This window comes from Chionomys nivalis, chromosome X (genome assembly GCF_950005125.1).
Source record: "Chionomys nivalis chromosome X, mChiNiv1.1, whole genome shotgun sequence".
In the NCBI taxonomy this organism is placed as follows: Eukaryota; Metazoa; Chordata; class Mammalia; order Rodentia; family Cricetidae; genus Chionomys; species Chionomys nivalis.
The window spans coordinates 26,201,496-26,224,911 of NC_080112.1; the positions used below are offsets into that span (position 1 = coordinate 26,201,496).

Below are 23,416 nucleotides of genomic sequence, written 5' to 3' on the forward strand. Positions count from 1 at the left end.
TTCCCATTTCCCTCCCCCTAGTGCTTGGTTGTTCTTATCCATATTAGTGGCAATATGCTGAAATGGTTAGGATAGGCATCCATCCGCTGGAAACATAGCTTAGAGCTCTAAGCATGGCATAGCAGTCCCACAAGCTGGTTTCAAAGCACGTAGAAGGCTAAAATCCTTAGACCTCTGCTCAGGGCTGCCAGCATCATGTACTGGACAGGCCCCCAGAAAAGAGTCTGGATTCTAGAAATGATGAGTGGCCTAAATGTTTCTCTTTTTAGGCCACAAATTCCCAGTTTTTTTTTTTGTTTGTTTGTTTTTTTTTTTTTTTTTTGGTTTTTTTGGTTTTTTCGAGACAGGGTTTCTCTGTAGCTTTGGAGTCTGTCCTGGAACTAGCTCTTGTAGACCAGGCTGGCCTCGAACTCTCAGAGATCCGCCTGCCTCTGCCTCCTGAGTGCTGGGATTAAAGGCGTGCGCCACCACCGCCCGGCAAATTCCCAGTTTTTGTAGTAAATCTTGCCTCTTTTCTTTGTGTGTGTGTGGTTGTTGTTTTTTTTTTTTTCTTGAGACAGGTTTCTGTGTGTAATAGCTCTAGCTGTCCTGAAACTCTCTGTAGACCAGGTTGGCCTTGAACTCAGAGATTCACCTGCCTCTGCCTCCTGAGTGCTGGGGTTAAAGGCATGTGTCACCATGTCTGGCACGAATCCTGCCTTTTTTTTTTTTTTTTTTTTTTTTAAATCTTGCCTCTTTTTAAGCTAGAAACTCTCTCTTCCTCATCTTTTTGTGCCTGGTCCTGAAATAACATTCACAGATATCAAATAGACCTTTATATTCTAGATAGGCAGATATACCCCCAAAACCAACCAAGCAATCAAACAAACATAGATTTATCCTTTTCTAGAGCAGTCCCTGGGCCAGGTTCACCAATACCTGGTTTTCACCAGCTACTCCCCTGTGGCAGAGAAAGCAGGAGCTGCTCTAAATCAATTGAGTTATTTCAGTCCCATCAACCAAAGAGCCCACAGTAACTTCTATAATATCCAGGAAGTAGAAAAATACACGTGCCACAGTGATCTTTGTGTGTGTATAGTTTAGAAACAACAACAAAAGCAGAAGAGGCCATAGCCTCTGTGGGCAGTGCCAACACTGAGCCACACACACTCAAACCCAGTGAGAGGGCCCCAGGCTCCAACATGTCTGGGGGTGGTAGGCAGGGAATAATGCCCTGTGTAGACCCTCAAGACAAAAGAATGGAGTACCATTGGGGTTGGAAAGCTGGAAGGATTACAATCAAGATGGAGCTGTGGCCTCAGCCCCCTCTTCAGAGTCCCACACTTCAGACTGCAAATAATCAGCAAAGAGAGCCTTGGCCCTGCGCAAGACACGCCCTAGATGGTGTTTCCGCACCAGGCGGTCAAAATGCATGGCTAGCTCATTGTAATCCAGCCCATTGCGCATGATGTGGTCACGGTGCTCCAGCAAGATAGCCAGGCAGAGGAAGAGCATGAATGGGTTCCCTCGGCCAAACTCCTGGGGTGGGGGAAGGCCCATTGGAGGTGGGGGTGGTGGGGACTTCCCAGGATCTCTGGGAGATCCTACATCTTGCATCAAGGGGGATCCTACAGCTATGTCCCCAGAAGGAGAAGCCTCCTGTGTAGATGGAGGAGATGAAGAAGATGGGGAATCAGGCCGAGAAGAAGAGGAGAGGAGTGGGTCTGGGGAGTTTAGCAAGGGCTCAGAGAGGGACTTAGAGCTAATGAGGGTAGCTGGGTGGGCTAGTTGGACTAGAAAGTCCTTCCTGGGGCCCATGTTATCCCTGAGTTGCTGGAGACCATCCAGACTGGCTTGTCTCAGGAGACGTCCCCCACCACTCGGTCCCTGGCTAGATGTGGCTAAGTGGACAACAGCATCTTCAAAAGCACTGCTTCCTCCACCAGCAGGCCTCAGCATGTGCCTCTGACGTACTGGCCGTCCCCTGTGGCTACCAAAGTCAGTGTCTGCCACTTGGCTCGGAGGTCCAACAAGTTCCACTTCATGTTCAGGAGGGTCAGGGGGCAGTGAACTCCAGGTGACCTCTAGCATTCGGAGAGCATCATCAAAGGCAAATTCGCGCTTAAGCTCCAGCAGCAACCAGCGGTAACAGAAAAAAAGGTCATCAGCTCCTGCTTCTTGTAGGTACTGGTAGAAGTCTGGGTCAGCATGTCTCAATAGCAGCTTGAGGTGGGCAAACTTGGTGGCCATGGCACGACCATCAGGATGGAAGTTGGCAGCCAGGCGCTTCATGATGCCACAAAAGCATACAAAAGCATGCCCTTCATGGTCCATGACAGCAAGGATGGGTGATGCCAGGTCACTCATGCCCTGGCAGTATGATACCTGTGGATGGGTAACAGCATAGGTAGTAAGCAGGTCATGTAGGGCCCGTAGGTGTGGGCCATCCTCAGGCCCCGCATAGTAGGGATGGGCTCTGTCTGTGCGAAGCACATCCTTGAGGACTGTGCTGCGGATGAATTCCAGGTCCTCAGGGTTCACTCGCTGGGCCCACTCGCTTTTGAGCTGCTCATACTCGCGACTCTTCCGTTTCATGTAGTCCATCCTCTCACGGCCTGTCAGTCCATCTGGGTACACATTCAGGAGGTACCGCCATACCACCTAGCCAGAGACAAAAGGAGATGAGGCTGAGCTTCAACTAGGGATCTGCCATACCCATGTCTTTAGTCACCACCCACCCTGTCTCTCGTGACCTCTGTCCTTGTGGTAGTCTGTCTTCCTGTCACTGACCTACCTGAAATAGAACCTCTGTCCTTGGAATCTCTCTACCCTACCTATGACAGTGTGTTCCACTGAATGTCTCTCATGAGCCACCACAGAGTGATGAGTGACCAAGGGGGCTCACTTTTCGAAGGGAAGGCTCCACACCACCATGATAGATCCGCAAACGCAATTCTTCAGGACGGGAGAGCTGGCCTTCGTGATTCAGGTATGTGTGAAACTCAGCATCGCTCAGAGGGGGCTTGAAAGGCTTGACATCTTCCCCATATGACCAACTCAGCACCTGCTGGACCTTAGACAATGTACGGCCCACCTGGCAAGGAAGGAAGAAAAGAAGCTGCAGGTCTCTGTGCAGGTTAGGGCAAATGCCAACCAGCACACTCTGGAATGGGAGTCCCAGATAGGCTTTTCCCTCCAATCCCAGCTGGGGCCCCCCAGTCTCCTGAAATCACCTGAGACAGGATGGATTGTGTAAAAGGCAAGGCAGCTGTCGTCAGTGAGGAACGCTTCTCAGCCAGTAGGATATCGGATCCAATGACATCTTTGGGGCTAATTATGTCCCAGTCCTCCAGCAATGGGCCTGAGCACACAGAGTGAAGCACTATAAGAACAGGTATGTGAACACAGATCACAGGGCTGGGTTCCTTTTCTTTTTTTTTTTTTTTGGTTTTTCGAGACAGGGTTTCTCTGTGGTTTTGGAGCCTGTCCTGGAACTAGCTCTTGTAGACCAGGCTGGTCTCGAACTCACAGAGATCCACCTGCCTCTGCCTCCCAAGTGCTGGGATTAAAGGCGTGCGCCACCACCGCCCGGCTGGGTTCCTTTTCTAAAGCCTAGCTACATGCCAGGTAATAAACAATGTCTATTCCCTTTTCCCTGTATCATCCAAATAATGTTAAAAAAAATCAGCTATGAATAGTTCTTACATGAGAAATGTTTCACAAAATGGCAGAGAAGCCTTTAATATTTCAGTGATTTAAGTAATATTTATTGCAAGGCCCTGAAGCAACGGATTAACCTTAAGAAAAAATAATATCTATTGAGCCTGGCAGTGCAGGTCTGTAATCTCGGTTACTCTGGAGGCTGAGGTAGGAAGATGGAGAGTTCAAGGCCAGTGCTTGGGCAAGGAGATTCTATCTCATTTTTAAAAAATACTTCACGGCCTGGTGGTGCATGTCTTTAATCTCAGCACTTGGAAGGCAAAGACAGGTGAATCTCTGTGAGTTTGAGGGCAGCCTGGTCTACAAAGCACATTCCAGGACAGCCAGAGCTACATAGTAAGACCTTGTCTCAAAACAAAATAAATACATAAATAAACCTGGTGGTCAGTGAGATGGCTCAGTGAGTAAAGGCACATGCCACCAAGTCTGATAACCTGAGTTCAATCCCATGGTGGAGGTTGTTCTCTGACCTTCAGATACTCAGTTCTATGGAAATAGTAGCTAGTATTCTTTTTAAAATATATTTCTTTGTGAGTGTGGATGGGATAGTCCTGGGAAATCAAACCCAGGGCATCACATGTTCTATGCCAGTGCTCTACTGCTGAACTACATCATGAGACCTCTTTTAAAAAACCTTTTTTTGAAACAGTATCTCATTAAGTTACCCAGGCTGTTCCTGAACTTATTCTAGTCCAGGCAGGCCTTGAACCAACTTATGCCTTAGCTTCCCCAATACCTAGAATTAAAGGACTATAGGTGTGGCCACCCCTCTTGGATTTATTTATTTTTTATTTTTTTATTTTTTGGTTTTTCGAGACAGGGTTTCTCTGTGGCTTTGGAGCCTGTCCTGGAACTACTCTGTAGACCAGGCTGGTCTCGAACTCACAGAGATCCGCCTGCCTCTGCCTCCCAAGTGCTGGGATTAAAGGCGTGTGCCACCATTGCCCGGCAAAAAATGGGGGTGGGGGTGCGATGGGACAGGGTGTTGGGGGCCTTCTCACTGTTCAGCTCTGGGTCCCCAGGGTCACTCCCTTGCAGAGCTGTGCTGGGAGCACCCCAGGGCACCTGGGCCCCTCGCTGCCCCGCACCAGGCCCCACTATTTTTTTGATGAGGAAATAGGTCTAGAGATACTTATTCAAGGTTCCACACCTAGAAAGAAGTGGAATATGAAGCCCAGGACCAAGGTAATGTGGGATTCCCCTCTGTATGCTGTGAGTACCATTGCTCAATAAAGAATCTGTCTTGGACCTGGCAGGGCAGAATAGCTGGGAGAAAGAAGGCAGAGTCAGAGAGAAGCCATGTAGCCCCACCAGAGACAGATGCCAGATAGAACCTTGCGAGTAAGTCACAGCCATGTGGCAATACACAGATTAATAGAAATAGGTTAAATTAAGATGTAAGAGCTAGCCAATAAAAAGCAAGAGCTAATAGGCCAAGCAGTGACTTATTAATACAGTTTCTGTGTGGTTATTTTGGGGCTGAGCAGCCGGGAACAAACAAGCGGTCTCCTTACAACACCAAAGTCTGAGAGCATACACTCCAGATCTTATATCAATGATAGTTCTCTCCACCAAAATGATAGAAGGTGCTATTACCATTCCAGTTTAAGAGAAAATGACCAAAAAGGTTTGGAACAACTAGTTAGTGACCAAGATTCTATAGCTGGGAAATGGTAGATTCCTATTTCTAGGATCATAGCCTCATCAACCTTACCCCATAGCCTAGACATATCTTAGAAAAAGTGTTAGTGGAGAAGTATGTTGTGTATGTTTGACAAAGGAAACCCTTCTATGCTTGACCTTAGCCACTCCTGGTCCATGAACATCAGCAGAGATTTCTTCTTTTTCTATCTTTATTTCCCCTTGCAGTTTTGTTCGCTTTAGTTTCCTTTCTTATCTTTTGATATTTTTTACAGTTTCATATGAAATATTTTTAAATTTTATTTATTTATTAATTATTTATTTATTTAATGTGCATTGGTGTTTTGCCGTGGGTGGTGCCAGGTCCCCTGGAACTGGAATTACAGACACTTGTGAGCTGCCATCTAGGCGCTGAGAATCAAACCTGAGTCTTTTGGAAGAGCAGCAGTGTTCTTAACCTCTGAGCCATCTCTACATTAGGCCCCCTTTTTCTTTTTTAAATTAAGTTTTCTAAGTTAGCATACAAAGTAATGGGCTTCATTATGACATTTCCATAAACACATATGAAAATACTTTCTTCTTATTCCTCCCCCTTCCTGCTGCCCTCCCCTATCCCCCTAGCCTCCTCTTGCTGGTCTCCTGTTTCCATGTCACATGTATTCTATTATCCTCTCCCCGTTCCCTTAAGAGCTCTTCTCTATCTCTCTTCTCACTTCAGATATGATGTTGCTACAGCAGCAATGGTCACCTGTGGGGTAAGTTCAAGAATCCTTGTTTTGTTTTTTCGCAACAGGGTTTCTCTATATAGCTTTGGATCCTGTCCTGGAACTCGCTCTGTAGACCGACCAGGCTGGCCTCGAACTCACAGAGATCCATCTGCTTCTGTCTCCTAAGTGCTGGGATTAAAGGCATGTGCCACCACCACCTGGCTCAAAAATCCTTTTTTAAATTTAAAATTAAAAACAATTTTTTTATGTGTATGGGTTTTTGCCTCCATATATATCTGTGTGCCATATGCATGCCTGGTGCCCAGGAAGGCCAGAAGAGGGCATCAAGATCTCTTGAAACTAGAGTTACAGACAGTTGTGAGCTGCCACATGGATGCTTAGAATTGAACCGGTGTCTTCTGGAAGAGCAGCCAGTGCTCTTAAACTGCTTTAGCGCCATAGAAAGCAGTCTTCAGCCCAGCAAGATTTTCTTTCACTTTTCCTTTGAATTATGTGTCTCTTTGGAGTATGTGTCTTTTTGGAGGTATACACACATAAGTGTAGGTGCCAGCCTGGTCTACAGAGCTAGTTCCAGGACAGGCTCCAAAGCTACAGAGAAACCCTGTCTTGAAAGACCGTAAAAAAACCCACATGCATGTAAAATTAAAACAAATCTTTAAAAATGCATCCATTAAGATGGGTGTAGTGCCAGGCGGTGGTGGCATACACCTTTAATCCCAGCACTTAGGAAGCAGAGGCCAGCAGTTCTCTGTGAGTTTGAGGCCAGCTTGGTCTACAGAGTGAGTTCCAGGATAGTCAGGGCTACACAGAGAAACCCTGTCTCAAAAAACCAAAAAAAAAAAAAAAGATGGGAATAATAGTGTCCGCCTTTAATCCCAGCACTTGAGGGGGGGCAGAGCCAGATGTATCTCAGTGAGTCTTGGGCCAGCCTGGTCTATATAGTGAAGCCAGCCAGGAATACATAAAGAGACCCTGTCTCAAAAACAAACAAAACCAAAATGTGATATTTATTGAGCTCTACATTTTTTTCTCTGCTCCCCTCCCTGCCTCTCCCCTCCTCCCTTTAACCTTCCCCATCTTGATGTTTTTCCATGGGTGTTGGGTACCCTGGAACTGAAGCTGTGAGCTGCCATGTGGTTGCTGGGAATTGAACCAAGATCCTCTGGAAGAGCAGCCAGTGCTTTTAACTGCTGAGCCATCTCTACAGACTCTTAATACTTTCCTTTTTAAGTTGCCTTAGTTATGGCATCTTATCATAATAATAGAAAAATGAATCACAGAGACCCTAAAAAGAAAGTGGTGGATAGGTGGCTCAGAAGTAGAGTGCTTGCCTAACATATACAAAGCCCTGGGTCCAACCCTTTAAAAAAGTTATACCTAAAACCAACCAAGAAGGCTGATGATTGTGGAGAGACAGCTCAGTGGTTAATAGGACTTGGTGTTCTTGCAGAAAACCTGGGTTCGGTTCCCAGCACCCACATTGGGCGGCTCATAACCACCTATAATTCCAGTTGCAGGGCCATGCTCCAGTCATCCCAGATACCTGCATGCACATGGTATCATACACACATACACTCAAGCACATATACAGTCACATAAAATAATAAATATTTTGGAGGGTTTTTTTTTTTAAAAAGACGGGTTTTTTGTTTTGTTTTGTTTTTTATTTACAACATTCTGCTTCCCACACACCAGAAGAGGGCGCCAGATCTCATTACAGATGGTTGTGAGCCATCATGTGGTTACTGGGAATTGAACTCAGGACCTCTGGAAGAGCAGTCAGTGCTCTTAACCTCTGAGCCATCTCTCCAGCCCCTGGAGGGTTTTTTTTGAGACAGGGTTTCTTTGTGTAGTCCTGGTAGTCCTAGAACTCACTCAGTAGACCAGGCTGGCCTCAAACTCACAAAGATCCACCTGCCTCTGCCTCCTAAGTGCTGGGATTAAAGAGATGCACTACCACCACCTGACTTATAAAATAATAAATATTTTAAAATATTTAAAATATTATATATTATATCATATATTTTTAAATATTTAAAAATAAAAGACTTAAAATTAAGCTGGTTGCAAAACTCAAGTCCAAGTTGATCAAAGACCTCAACATAAATCCAGATACACTGAAACTGATAGAAGTAGGTATAGCCTTGAACACATTGGCATGGGAGACAACATCCTGAACAGAGCATCAATAGCACAGACACTAAAACTGACAATTAATAAATGGGACATCCTGAAACTGAGAAGCTTCTGTAAAGCAAAGGACACTGTCAATAAGACAAAACGACAGCCTACAGAATGGGAAAAAATCTTCACCAACCCCACATCTGACAGAGGGCTGAGCTCCAAAATATATAAAGAACTCAGGAAACTAGACATCAACAAATCAAATAATCCAATTAAAAATGAGGTACAGATCTAAACAGAATTCTCAACAGAAGATTCTTAATTGTCCCCTTCCTTCTACCTCCCACCCCCATGCTCCCAATTTTGTCAGGTGATCTTGTCTGCTTCCAATTTTCAGGAGGATCTATATATGTTTTTCTTCGGGTTCACCTTATTACTTAGCTTCTCGAGGATCATGAACTATAGGCTCAATGTCCTTTGTTTATGGCTAGTATCCACTAATGAGTGAGTACATACCATATTCATATTTTTGGGTCTGGGTTACCTCACTCAGGATGATGTTTTCTAATTTCATCCATTTGCATGTAAAATTCAAGATGTCATTGTTTTTTTTAATCGCTGAGTAGTACTCTAGTGTGTAGATGTGCTACACTTTCTTTATCCATTCTTCTGTTGAGGGGCATCTAGGTTGTTTCCAGGTTCTGGCTATTACAAATAATGTTACTATGAACATAGTTGAACAAATGCTTTTGTAGTATGACTGGGCAACTTTTGGGTATATTCCCAAGTGGTATGGCTGGATCCTGAGGTAGGTTGACTCCCAATTTTCTGAGAAACCACCACACTGATTTCCAAAGTGGTTATACGTTTGCATTCCCACCAGCAATGGATGAGTGTTCCCCTTACTACATATCCTCTCCAGCATAAACTATAATTAGTGTTTTTGATCTTAGTCATTCTGACAGGTGTAAGATGGTATTTCAAAGTTGTTTTGGGGCTGGAGAGATGGCTCAGAGGTTAAGAGCATTGCTTGCTCTTCCAAAGGTCCTGAGTTCAATTCCCAGCAACCACATCGTGGCTCACAACCATCTGTAATAGGGTCTGGTGCCCTCTTCTGGCCTGCAGGCATACACACAGACAGAACATTGTATACATAATAAATGAATAAATAAATAAAATGAATAAGGTTTATATATATATATATATATAATTTTTTTTTTTTTGGTTTTTTTCGAGACAGGGTTTCTCTGTGGTTTTGGAGCCTGTCCTGGAACTAGCTCTTGTAGACCAGGCTGGTCTCGAACTCACAGAGATCCGCCTGCCTCTGCCTCCCGAGTGCTGGGATTAAAGGCGTGCGCCACCACCGCCCGGCTGAATAAGGTTTTTAAAAATAAGTTATTGCCGGGCGGTGGTGGCGCACGCCTTTAATCCCAGCACTCGGGAGGCAGAGGCAGGCGGATCTCTGTGAGTTCGAGACCAGCCTGGTCTACAAGAGCTAGTTCCAGGACAGGCTCCAAAACCACAGAGAAACCCTGTCTCGAAAAACAAAACAAAACAAAAAAAATAAGTTATTAATCATAAAAAAGGAAAAAAAGTTGTTTGGATTGCATTTCCCTGATAGCAAGGAAGTTGAACATGTCCTTAAGTATCTTTTGGCCATTTGAAATTCTTCTGTTGAGAATTCTCTGTTTAGTTCAGCACCCCATTTTTTAATTGGGTTATTTAGAATTTTAATGTCTAATTTTTTTTTTGTCTTTTTGTTTTTCAAGACAGGGTTTCTCTGTGGCTTTGGAGCCTGTCCTGGAACTAGCTCTTGTAGACCAGGCTGGTCTCGAACTCACAGAGATCCGCCTGCCTCTGCCTCCCGAGTGCTGGGATTAATGTCTAATTTCTTGAGTTCTTTATATATTTTGGAGCGCAGTCCTTTGTCTGATGTGGGATTGGTGAAGATTTTCTCCCATTCAGTAGGTTGTCTTTTTGTCTTATTGACAGTGTCCTTTGCTTTACAGAAGCTTCTCAGTTTCAGGAGGAAAAGGGGAAGAGGAGAGGAGAAGGGTTGGGGAGAGCTTGAGGGAATGGAATAGTTGAGATGGAGGAAGGACTGATATGAGAGCAAGGAAAGAGATATTTTGATTGAGGAAGCCATTTGCGGTTAGCAAGAAACCTGGCTCTAGAAAATTTCCCAGGAATCCACAAGGATGACCCCAATGTTCTGCCTGCATGTATCCCTGCAGGCCAGAAGAGGGCACCAAATATCATTACAGATGGTTGTGAGCCACCATGTGGTTGCTGGGAATTGAACTCAGGACCTTTGGAAGAACAAGCAAAGCTCTTAGCCACTGAGCCATCTTTCCAGCCCATCTTAAATATCTTAATATCTTAAATATCACCATAGAAGCTTTGTCTAACAACAGATGGAAACAGAGACAGAAACCCTCATAGGCGCACTGGACTGAGTTCCCAAGGTCCAGATGAAGAAGGGAAGTAGGGAGAATATGAGCAAGGAAGTCAAGACCATGAGGGGTTGTTTCACCCACTGACACAATGTGCCTGAGCTAATGGGAGCTCACCAACTCCAACTGGACTGGGAATGAACAAGCATGGGATCAAACTGAACCCTCTGAATGTGGTTGACAGTTGGGGCAGACTGAGGGGCCAATGACAATGGCACTGGGATTTGTCTCTAGTGCATGTACTGGCTTTTGGGGATCCTATTCTCTTTGGATGTGTACCTTACTCAACCTAGATGTAGTGGGGAGGGCCTTGGATTTTCCACAGGGCAGGATGCCTTGTCCTCTCTTAAGATTGGACAGGAGTTGGGGGAAGGGTATGTGGAGGGAGTGGGAGGGGACTGGGAGGAGAAGAGGAAGTGGGAATTTGGATTGGTATTTTTAAAGCAATAAAATAATAATAATAATATTCTCAAATGGCCAAAAAATATGTAAAATGGTCAACATCCTTAGCCATCAGGGAAATGCAAATCAAAACAACTCAGATTCCATCTTACATCTATCAGAATGGCTAAGATTAAAAACACTGATGAGAACTTAGGGGGGAGAGGTTGTGGGGCAAGGGGAACACTCCTCCATTGCTGATAGAAGTGCAAATTTGTACAGCCCCTTTGGAAGTCAGAATGGCAGTTTCTCAGAAAACTGTTGAATCAATCTACCCCAAGACCTCGCTATACCACTCTTGGGCATATATCCAAAGGATGCTCAGTCATTCCACAAGGATACTTGCTTAATTGTGTTCATAGCAGCTTTATCTGTAATAAACAGAACCTGGAAACAACCTACATGTTTTTAACAGCTGAGTAATATTCCATTGTGCAAATGTATCACATTTTCCTTATCCATTCCTCGGTTGGGAAACATGTAGGAAATCTAAATGGAAATGGAGGGAACTGGAAAAAAATCATCCTGAGTGAGGTAACCCAGACCCAGAAAGACAAACATGACATGTACTCACTCATAAGTGGATATTAGCTGTAAAGGATAACCATGCTACAATCCATAGACCCAGAAAGGCTAGGAACAAGGAGGGCTCAATGGGGACACCTGGATCTCCCTGGGAAGGAGAAATAGAAGAGATTTTGTGAGTGGACTGAGGGCAGGTGGGGATGGGAACAGGAGTGATCAGTGGGGGGTAGAGTACTGAAAGACACTACTGGAAAGGGGGTGCACTTTGGAGTCAGGTAAAAATCTGATACTGGGGAATCTCCCATGAAGCTACAAGGATAACACCAGCTTAGACTCCTAGGAATAGTGGATAAGTAGCATGAACTGGCCATCTCCTGTCACCAGATTGGTGCCTAGCCTAATTGCCATCAGAGAAGCTTCATCTGGCAACTGATGGAAACAGAAGCAGATCTACAACCAAACATTAGGCAGAGTTCAGGGAATCCTGTAGAAGAGGGGGAGAAAGAATTGTAGGAGCCAGAGGGGTCAAGGACACCACAAGAAAACCCACAGAATCAACTAACCTGGGCTCATGGGGGCTCACAGAGAATGAACTGACAACCAGGGAGCCTGCATAGGACTGACCTAGGCCCTCTACATGTATGTTACAGTTGTGTAGCTTGGTCCTCTTGTGGGACTCCTAACAGTGGAAATAGGGGCTGTCTCTGACTCTTTTACAGGCTTTTGGAACCTTACTTCTCATACTGGGTGGCCTTGCCCAGCCTTAATACAAGGAGAGGTGCTTAGCTTTACTACAACTTGATATGCCATGTTTTACTGATACTCATGGGAGACCTGTCTTTCCCTAAACAGCAACAGAGGAGGAGTGGATTGGTGGAACAAAGAGGGGTGGGAGCGAAGGGACTAGGAGGAGAGGAGGGAGGGGAAACTCGAGCTGGGAAGTAAAACAAATAAACTCATATAAAAAATTAAGCTGGGTGGAGTGGTTCATGCTTGTGATCCCGGTACTTGGCAGGATGAAGTTAGGAAGACTATCACAAGTTTGAGGCCAGCATGGGTTACACATTGAATCCAAAGCTGGCAAAAGGTTTATAGTGAGAGCCCCCCTCAAATATCAAGTGACTAGGGGTGGTGGTATACCTGACAAACAAATAGAAGGGCATAGCAACAACATGAATGGCACAGAGAGTCCACTCAGCCCAGTGTTGTGGCACACACCTATAATCCTGGTACTTGGCAGGTAGAGAAAGGAGAATCAGAAGTTCGAAGCCAGCTTAGGCTATTTGAGACCAAGAGAGGGAGCAGGGAAGGGGGGAAGAGGGAAAAGAAGGAGAGGACAAAGAGGGGAGGGAGAGAAAGGAGCCAAGAAGGGAGAGGAGAACATATGAGCTATCAAGGCCAAAAGTAGTTGACAGGAAAAATATTCTATTATACACAGATAAACAATAGGAAAATTGAAAACACATTTAGAAACAGGCAAAGGATTTCTGCAAACACAAAACCTGATATGGACCAACATGTGGCTATAAATAGTTTTTACATAGTCCACCTTGGGTGAATGCACACACATTTCCTGCAGACACATCCAAGCATTTCATTATGGGCTTCTGTCTGTGGTATTATATATTATACATACTACATTCTTCATTATAAAGTTGTCAAATTTGCCAAACCTTAAAGTAATATATACATCCAGTGCAATCCAACCTAATGGTCTAATGTTTTTCTCCTGAAACTGGATGAACTTATTTTAAGGTTCACAAGAACCAATTCATGTTTAAAAATAGCTAAGACTAGACAGTTTGGATGTTCACCTTCCTAGACCTGGATGGAGTGGGGAGGACCTTGGACTTTTCACAGGGCAGGGAACCCTGACTGCTCTTGGGACTGGAGAGGGAGGAGAAGAGGAGTGGGGGGAGGGGGAGAGGGACGGGAGGAGGGGGAGGGAAATGGGAGGCGGGGAGGAAGCGGAAAATTTTTTTTTCAATAAAAAAAATAGCTAAGAAAAAGAACACCAGGAACATGGCAAAAGCTGTTTTAAAATTAAAACTGACCACAAAATCACTGTCATTAAAAATAATAGTATTAGCCCTGTGGTAGTACATGCTTCAAATTCCAGCTCTTGGGAGGAAGAGGCTGGTGGACCTCTGAGTTTGAGGCCAGCCAGGGCTACACAGTGAGACCTCATCTCAAATATATATCTGAGTTCTTAACTGCTGAACCATCTTTCACACCCACACCTTTTCTTTCTTTTTAAAAAATATTTATTTGCCAGGCAGTGGTGGCGCACGCCTTTTATCCCAGCACTCAGGAGGCAGAGGCAGGTGGATCTCTGTGAGTTTGAGGCCAGCCTGGTCTACAAGAGCTAGTTCCAGGACAGGCTCCAAAACCACAGAGAAACCCTGTCTCATAACCTTGGCTATCCTGGAATTCTCTATGTAGATTAGGCTAGCCTCAGACTAATAGAGATCTGCTTGCCTTTGCCTCTTGAGTTCTGCAGTTAAAATTATGTCTCACCAGGCCTGACCCTTGCCAGTCTAAACAAGTCCAAAAAATCAGAGTCAAATTGTTTGGGGAAAAAAAATCTCTGGAGCCAGATCATCAACTGCCCAAGTTCAAATCTTGGTCTTCTACTATCTATGTGACATGCCCAAATCTTATACCCTGCTAGGCCTGTTTCTTCATCTATTTTATGGAAAAATAATAATTCCTTGTTTTAAGAGACCAGGCTGGCCTTGAACTCACAGACATCTGCCTTCTCTGTTTCCCAAGTGCTGGGATTAAAGGCATGCGCCACCACCACCTAGCTAAGATTATCTTGATAATTAAGTATATTCATTAAATGGCCCATTTAGCTATTTATGATCACTATGATGTGAATAAAATGCCTCAGTCATCGCAAATGGGTACAAAAGTTCTCTAAGGCTGCAAACTGTATGACTTCATAACATTTTTATGACAAAAAAAAAAAAACTTGCTGAGTTGGCAAAATGGTACAGTGGGCAAAGGCTCTTGCTACCAAGCCTGATGACCTGAGTGTGATCCCCAGGATTCACATGATAGGAGAGAATTGACTACCACAAGTTGTTCTCTGACCTCCACATATGTGCAAGTGTGCACAGGCATAGACACACACACACACACACACCAGAATGTGATTTAAAAACTTGCTGAGTGTTGAATGTTGCTGGGTGTAGTGGCACACACTTATATTCCCAGTTATTCATAAGGCGGAGATGGAAGAACTGGTAAGTTTTAGGTCAGCCTAGGAAACTTAGTGAAACCTATCTTAAAATAAAAAAGGTAACGTGCAGTTTGGTGGTATAACACCTGCCTAGCAAACATATGGCCTGGCATTCAATTCTTAGTAACAAAAGAAACTAATAGCCGGGCGGTGGTGGTGCATGCCTTTAATCCCAGCACTTGGGAGGCAGAGGCAGGCAGATCTCTGTGAATTCGAGGCCAGCCTGGTCGACAAGAGCTAGTTCCAGGGCAGGCTCCAAAGCTACAGAGAAACCCTGTCTCGAAAAACCAAAAAAAAAAAAAAAAAAAAAAAGAAAGAAAGAAAGAAAGAAAGATAAACTAACAACACAGCATGGCAGGTCCTTTGGAAAAGCAGAGATGGAAGGATTGCTGTAAGTTTGATGCCAGCCACAGCCACATTTACATGGCAAGTTCCAGGCTATCCAGGGCTATATTCCATAATTGTTTCAAAAAAAATGCCAAAACCAAAGCCAAATTCAAACCCATAATAATGTTAAAGACAGAATACACTGAGTGGTGCTGTAGAGATGGCTCAGAAGTAACTGGCTGCTTTTCTAGAGGACCAGGGTTTGATTCCCAGCATGCAGAAGGTGGCTCACAACCATCTGTAATTCCAGTTCAGGGGATCCTATGCCGTCTTGTGGCCTTCTCGGGTACCAACCATGCATGCAGTGCACAGACATCCTATATGTAAACAAAACAAACACACAAAACCCCCCACTATTAGCACCAAAAGACTACCAGAATGCACTGGAGCTGGTGTAGCTTCATGGCATCCATGGCACAGAATTTGCCTAACGTGAGTGAGCAAGGCCTGTCTTTCATGTCTAACACTGCAAAAAAGACAAGACTGCACAACACCCTGTACCTGCAGCCCCACATCCAAAACCCATTAACTTTTTTTTTATCACATTTGCTTTATTTCATTTCTTTTACATATAAACACATTTTTTAAAAATATTTATTTATTTATTTATTACGTATACAATATTCTCTCTGTGTATGCCTGAAGGCCAGAAGAGGGCACCAGACTTCATTACAGACGGTTGTGAACCACCATGTGGTTGCTGGGAATTGAACCCAGGACCCTTGGAAGAGCAGGCAATGCTCTTAACCGCTGAGCCATCTCTCCAGCCCTAAACACATTTTTGTAAAATTATTTGGAGACATCATGCACTTCACTACTTCCTACTTAAATGGGTTTTCCTCCAAGAGCATGAATATTTTTCTTCAACAGCCCTGAAAATATTACTATGCCATCATGTTTTCAAATTAATTGCCAATATGATAATATAGGCTGAATATTCCTAATCTGAAAATTCAAAACCCAAAACTTGAATTATTTTGTAGTAGTTTTGTTTTGAGATAGGGTTGCTTTTGTAGCTAAGGCTAGCCTTGAACTTGAGTTTTAAAATATCTAACTACCATCATTATAACAAACTTTTTGGGGTGTTAGTGATGATTGAACCCAGGTCTTCAGACATAATTTAAAAGAAATGAGTCCCTGTGGCCTGCCAGGAGTGTACTATAAGGGGTAGTATTATTATCTATGGGAAAAGCTGGATCTCAAGGTAGTAGTCCTCCGGCACTGGGTACTCACTGTCCTCTGAGGGCCGAATGTCTACGCGCAACTGCAGGTAAGGTTTGGAGGCAGTGGCGAAAGCTGTGCTGAGGTCCCAATCAGAAAGGAGAGAGAGGAAAGTTTCCTGTCCTAGCCGGTCACGCGCCAGGTAGCTGATGCCAAAGTTCTTCTTCCTGGACAAAGGATATGAAGGAGCTCTTGGGATCCCCAGTTCCCCAGCAACTTCAGGAACAGTTTACAAAACAAGGAAGGTAGTGTGAAAGGTACCGAAAACAGCTTCCTTCTATTTGCTGGGAACTATGCCAAGGATTACAGGCAGCCTGAGGTTGTTAGGCCATTTCTACCCACTTTGTTACATGAACACAGAAACAGATCCACATCTGCTTATATCTGGAGGGCACACTGAATACTGGTAAGATGCTGGTCCCCTCTGGGGATGCTAACAGTGCAGCTGGGGGTTAGAAGTGGGAAGAAAGCAGCCTTCTTACTACATTTTAAAAAAAAAGCAGTCTGTATGTTTCTTATTTTTCACAACAGAATGTTAATGCACAAATGTACAATAAAACTAAGAATTTATTCTTCAGATACACCTGTGCAAATACAAAGAAGTATTTTGTGTGATGATCACTGTAAACCCAGAATCATCCTAAATATCCATCAACTTCATACATTTTTTTCTTTTTTGATGTTTTGAGACATGGTTTCTCTGTGTAATGGCCCTGGCTGTCCTAGAACTTGATTTGTAGACGAGTCTAGCCTCAAATTCGCAGAGACCTGCCTGCCTCTGCTTCCTAGTGCTGGGATTAAAGGCATGGGCTACCAAGCCCAGCTGAATTTCATACTATTTAAATTTGTTACCACAGGGCTGGAGAGATGGCTCAATGGTAAAGAACACTGGCTGCTCTTCCAGAGGACCCAGGTTCAATTCCCAGCACCCACATGGCAATTCACAACTGTCTGTAACTCCAGGTCCAGGGGATCCGACACCCTCACACCAATGCACATAAAATAAATAAGTTAAATAAATTTTAAAAATTGTTAGCATAGTCGGGCGGTGGTGGCGCACGCCTTTAATCCCAGCACTCGGGAGGCAGAGGCAGACGGATCTCTGGGAGTTCGAGGGCAGCCTGGTCTACAAGAGCTAGTTCTGGGACAGGCACCAAAGCTACAGAGAAACCCTGTCTCGAAAAACAAAATAAATAGCCGGGCGATGGTGGCGCATGCCTTTAATCCCAGCACTCGGGACGCAGAGGCAGGCGGATCTCTGTGAGTTCGAGACCAGCCTGGTCTACAAGAGCTAGTTCCAGGACAGGCTCCAAAGCCACAGGGAAACCCTGTCTCGAAAAACCACAAAAAAAAAAAAAAAAGAAAAACAAAATAAATAAATAAATAAACAAATAAATAAATAAAATAAAAAAATTGTTAGCACAATCATATATTCCTCCAGAATAACCTACCACAACAAAATAAACATCACATCTGCCCCTATGAGATATCAACTCTCAGCTATCAGACTGACAAATTTTATAATGTCTTATAATAACCACTGTTTGGGAGGGCATGAAGAAAACAATTTTATTATTTTCTTTCTTCCTTTTGAGACAGTTTCATTATGTAGCCTAGGCTGGCCTTGATTCTCCTGTCTCAGCCTCCAGAGTACTGTGATCACAGGTAAGTATCACCATGGTTGGTGAAACAAACCTCTTACTTTTTTTTTTTTTTTTTTGAGAGAATGTCTCTCTGTGTATCCCTGGCTGTCTTGGAACTCACCACGTATAGCAGGCTGGTCTTGAATTGTCAGAGATCTGCCTGTCTTTGCCTCCAGAGTGCTAGGACTAAAGGTGTGGACCACCACAATCAGGAAAAACATTTTCTATACCGCTGCTGAGGCTGAACTGGTAAAACGTGTCTGGAGAACCATTTTGGAAACATTCCGTGAAAGTTTTAAAAACACACACCCTGTAGCCCAAAATACTTCCGCTAGTTTATCTTATGACATTTCCCCAATACTCCCAGCAAGATACATATACTCATCGTGGAATTATTTGAAAAAAAAAAAACAAACCTACAAAAGACAGACAGTTGCCGTTGAGATGAGCAGCCTGCTTCATCCACCCACTCACCCATTCAAGTCAAAGGCGCGGATGAGGATGTGCTGCAGCACGTCCAGTGAGGTGATCTGAGGATCTACAGCAAAAGAGCGGAACTCAGGTGACAAGAAGCTCTCACATTTCTGGGGAAAGAAGACAAGGGGTAGGCCATGAGGGGCCACAGCACCATTCAGAAGAGTGGGTGAGGTACAGAGTTGCAGAAAACAGGGACCAAATTTAGATGGGATGCTCTTGGCCATAGTGGAGACTCTTGTTTTTGTTCTAAGGGGAAGGCAAGGCAGTTTCTGGGCAAAGAAAGAATGGATGTGTCCTTAGAATTTTAATGTTAGCTGGGCGGTGGTGGCGCACACCTTTAATCCCAGCACTTGGGAGGCAGAGGCAGGCGGATCTCTGTGAGTTCGAGACCAGCCTGGTCTACAAGAGCTAGTTCCAGGACAGGCTCCAAAACCACAGAGAAACCCTGTCTCGAAAAACCAAAAAAAAAAAAAAAGAATTTTAATGTTAGAGTCAGCCAGGCAGTGGTGGCGCACACCTTTAATCCCAGCACTCAGGAGGCAGAGACAGGTGAATCTTTGTGAGTTCGAGGCCAGCCTGGTCTACCGAGCTGGTTGGTTCCAGGACAGGCTCCAAAGCCACAGAGAAACCCTGTCTCAAAATTTCCCCACCCCCCGCAAAAAGACAGGAACAGACAAGGAGGAACAAAGCTACTGCAATAGTCCAGGTGTCCAATCCTTCAAGAGTCCCTTAACTATGGTTGCCAGAATCACCATGTCCAGTCTGACCACAACAATATCAGTCTCCTATACTGCAATCAATCTAGCAAATCTACCTCTAACACCCCCATGATTAAATGTTTTTAAGAGCTTCCTGGCAGTGGTAGCGCACACCTTTAATTCAAGCACCCAGGGAGGCAGAGGCAGGCTGATCTCTGTGAGTTCAAGGCCAGGCTGGTCTACAGAGTGAGTTCCAGAACAGCCAGGGATATACAGAGAAACCCTGTCTCAAAAAACAAAAACAGAAACAAAAGTTTTCAACAGCAAACCTGGGGTCCCAACGTAGTCCTCTCTCCACTCAGATTTATTTTGAACTTTATGCTCTAGTAGTAGCAAACTGTTGGGAGTTACCTTGACTACATTCTTCCTGCAGCCCTTTGTGTGGGCTCATCTCCCTTGCTCTGAACATCCTTCCCACTTCTTCATCTGGCTCACTCACTACATCTTTGCCTATTACGCAGAAGTGATCTGTCGACCTTTTCATCATTGCCTGTGCCACCACTCCAGTGTGAGCTTGCTCGAATTATCGCAACAAGTTCCTTCCTCAGAGTATGCATCCCAGGCTGTCCACCTGCCCTTCTCTCTCCCGACTGTCCTTTCACTTTCGCCCTCAGTCCTCCTTCTCCAACAATATGGGAACCCACAGGAACAGACCAAACTAGTCTCTGCCTCCTAGTCTTTTCCCTTGCTGTGCCTTCTACCTAGAACTCTTCACCCACCTTAAATGCACATAGGTGACTCTTTGATTCAGGTCTCTGTAACTTCAATCCCTTTTGGGGAATTTTCCTACACGACTTTGTGTAAAGAACTCCCTAGAATCTAACTTTTCCTATTATGTTCTCAAGATACTCACCAGTGTCCAAAACATATCATTGAATTGTTTTTGCCTCCCCCCCACCCCAAGCACGTGGGCTCAGGGGTGGGGACATGTAGGAAAGTGCACTCTCCAAAATGTTGACTGACTTTAGGACTCCCTCTTCTGACAGCAACAGCACCTCCGTCATTCCTCTGGACTCCGGAGGCCCCTCCTCTAACCCTCCAACCAACCTCTCTACCCGTAGGCTCCACCCCTTCACTCCAGCAGCCCTTTCCCCTCTATTTCCAGTTACACACCCAAGGATGTGTCCCCAAGACCCATGTCTTCATTCTCCCATTATTCTGCTCTCAAACCTCGCCCCCCGTCTCCCAGTAACGCCCCAGATTTCAGGTCCTGCCCTCTATCCTATGGCAGCCACCATCTTTTCGACTATTGGGTGCCCAGGCAGGCTGGCCGACCAGCCACCAGCCTCACCTTGACTCGGACCCGTACCACCTCTCGCTCCTCCTCCTCTGCCGCCGCTGCCGCCTGGGCACCCCCGACGGGCGAGGGCGCTGCAGAGCAAGCCAAGTCCGAGGCTGCGGAAGGTGTTGCCATCCCGCCGGTAACTGTCGTCTCTGTCTCCGTGACAGTTGACAGTTGCCCCCTACCCTAACGAACACCCTACAGTGCGGGCGCCCGCGGCCCCACCTTGCACCAGAGCGCAGGCGCACAGGGTTCTGAACCCTGCCCCTCCTCCTGGCCTGGAGGTCGCCTCTGAGCATGCGCCTAGAGGGCTCCTGCCAGGAACCCCGCCCCCAAAAGTCGTGAATTTAGCGTTTTTCTGCCTGTGAGGTAGTGCCTGCTTAGGTCCCGCCTGTCCTGGTCCCGTGGCACTGTTGTTTTGGCAGTCTACTTCCGGATTCACGAACCGGCGACGGGTTCAAGAAAGAAAAGAGGGCGGGGAGGAAGCCACAACGTGGTGACGTCAACGCTCCAGAACCCGCTTGGAGTTGCCACGTGCCTCGGGCAACAGATGATGTCATCGGTTTCAAAAACTTCCCTTCAAATGAATCCCCTGAAAAGGGGGGGGGGGATCTTCAAGATTTTTGTATTTAGTTCTTTTGTTTGTTTTTACTGAATCTTGCTCATTTTCCCGGGTTAATTCGAACTTCAGGGTTTTTTATTTTGTTTCCTTTTAACCTCAGATTTCCAGGGGCTTACTGGTGTGAACCACCTTCCAGTGCCCACCTTCCAGAGTATCTTAATAAATAATTTTCACTTAAATTCAAGGAACTGGCATAACTTTAATCCTAGCAGTCCGGAGGCAAAGGCAGGCGAATCAGAGTTCGAGGCTAGCTTGGTCTACAGAGCGAGTTCCAGGACAGCCAGGGTTACACAGAGAAACCCTGTCTCAAAAAACAAAATAGTGAGTTCGAGACCAGCCTGGTCTACAAGAGCTAGTTCCAGGACAGGCTCCAAAACCACAGAGAAACCCTGTCTCGAAACCCCCCCCCAGCCGGGCGGTGGTGGCGCACGCCTTTAATCCCAGCACTTGGGAGGCAGAGGCAGGCGGATCTCTGTGAGTTCGAGACCAGCCTGGTCTACAAGAGCTAGTTCCAGGACAGGCTCCAAAACCACAGAGAAACCCTGTCTCGAAAAACCAAAAAAAAAAAAAAGAAACCCCCCCCCAAAAAAAGAAAAAAACAAAACAAAACAAAGATCCAAGGAACTGTACACAAAGAGTTTTACACATTCTGAACTCTTGCTATATTTCATTAAGTAATTTTCCCAATGCAAACATATGATGCTTTCTGAAGGTCCTACTTTTCTCCAGAATTTTTTTTCCAGGTTTAATTTCATTTTTGAGACATATTCATGTAGCCCAGGCTGTTTGGATTGTTCAGACTTAATCTCGAAATTGCTGGCTCTACACTGTCTTTGTTTTATTTAATCCTTACAGCTTATTGAGGTCAGGCCTGTTATAAGCTCTGTCTGTCTGGGGTGTACCTCATTGGTAGATCAATATAGTCTAGCATACAGGAGACCCCTAGCATACAATCACAGTAAAAATATGTGTCTATTAAATATGGGTTAGATGCTTGAACACATCTTTTTTGTTTTGTTTTATGAGACAGGTTTTCTCTGTAGCTTTGGAGCCTGCCCTAGAGCTAGCTCGTGTAGACCAGGCTGGCCTCGAACTCATAGAGATCCACCTGCCTCTGCCTCCTGAGTGCTGGGATTAAAGGCACGCGCCACCACTGCCCCGCTATTTGAAGACATCTTAGGTACTTTTTCCCTCTTCTTTTTTCCAGACAGTTTCTCTTAGTAGTCCTGGCTGTTCTGGAACTCATTTTGTAGACCAGGTTTGAACTCAGATCCACCAGCCCTTGCCTCCCAAGTGCAGGGATTAAAGGCATGTGCCACCACTGCCTGGTATTTTAACCTCTGAGAAAAAACTAGGTTTTCACTATATAGCCCTGATAGTCCTGAAACTCTCCATGTAGACCAAACTAGCCTGGAACTCATAGAGATCTACCTGTCTGTACCTCCTGAGTGCTGAAATTAAAGGTGTGTACCACCATGTACAGCAGAAAAATTAAAAAAAAATATTACATTTTATTGTGTGTTATTACATTTTATTGTGTATGTGTGTGCATGTACCACAGTGTGCATGTGCTACTCAGAGGTGAACTTGCAAGAGTCAGTTCTCTCCCTCCCCCATATTGATACTGTGGGTCAAACTCAGGTCATCAGTCTTGACAACAAGCACTTTTACACATGGAGCCATCTCATGGGGCCTTAAATTTTTTTCTTTTTTGAGATAGACTCACGTAGCCCAGGCTGGCCTTGAACTTGCTATATAGCTGGAGAAAACCTTGAGCTTCTGAAATGGCGTTTTTACAGGTTGTGCCACCATGCCTGGCTTCATGGGTTGCTGGAGATCAGACTCGGGGCTTTGTGCACGCTAGCCGTCACTCAATCACACGACCACGCCTGGCTCACTACTGGATTTTTCTGCTGGGAAAGAATTCGAATCTCCTTCTCATTTCAGTTCTGTTAGAGAGGAATGATCAGCTAACCCATTAGCACTGAAGGCATTGGGGCACCTTTTTGACAGGGTAAGATGTCTCTTCTTGGGTGTGCAGAGGGATTAGACAGAAAGATACTGGAAACAAGGAGATAAAAAAGGAGGCCTTTGCTATTATTATGGGGAGACCATTCCTTTTCATTTGTCTATTCATTCTTCTAGTCAACAAATAATAGTATACATGCTAG

At 45.0% G+C, this 23,416-nt stretch overlaps 1 protein-coding gene across 2 annotated transcripts; it reads right to left on the reverse strand.

The window, feature by feature from the left end:
* Positions 1–723: 723 nt before the first annotated feature.
* Tbc1d25 (TBC1 domain family member 25) lies at positions 724–20,854 on the reverse strand. 2 transcript variants are annotated; one of them, XM_057760580.1, is made up of 6 exons: positions 20,633–20,854; positions 18,581–18,690; positions 16,476–16,630; positions 3,213–3,340; positions 2,885–3,073; positions 727–2,640 (listed from the first exon to the last, which is right to left on the reverse strand). In XM_057760580.1, the coding sequence occupies exons 1-6, from the start codon at positions 20,753–20,755 to the stop codon at positions 1,279–1,281; spliced, it is 2,067 nt and encodes a 688-aa protein (XP_057616563.1). In that variant the 5' UTR covers positions 20,756–20,854; the 3' UTR covers positions 727–1,278. The 2 variants fall into 2 exon arrangements, with proteins under 2 accessions (XP_057616564.1, XP_057616563.1); XM_057760581.1 differs by lacking the exon at positions 16,476–16,630 and having other exon boundaries at positions 724–2,640; positions 20,633–20,651.
* Positions 20,855–23,416: the final 2,562 nt, after the last annotated feature.

Excerpts from the sequence above, each read along its gene's own strand:
- Tbc1d25 (XM_057760580.1), bottom strand. The coding sequence starts at position 20,755 with ATGGCAACACCTTCCGCAGCCTCGGACTTGGCTTGCTCTGCAGCGCCC. Across the intron at positions 18,691-20,632 it reads TGGTACGGGTCCGAGTCAAG|AAATGTGAGAGCTTCTTGTC; the intron begins GTGAGGCTGGTG and ends TTCTTTCCCCAG. Across the intron at positions 3,341-16,475 it reads CATTCGGCCCTCAGAGGACA|GCCCATTGCTGGAGGACTGG; the intron begins GTGAGTACCCAG and ends CTGTGTGCTCAG.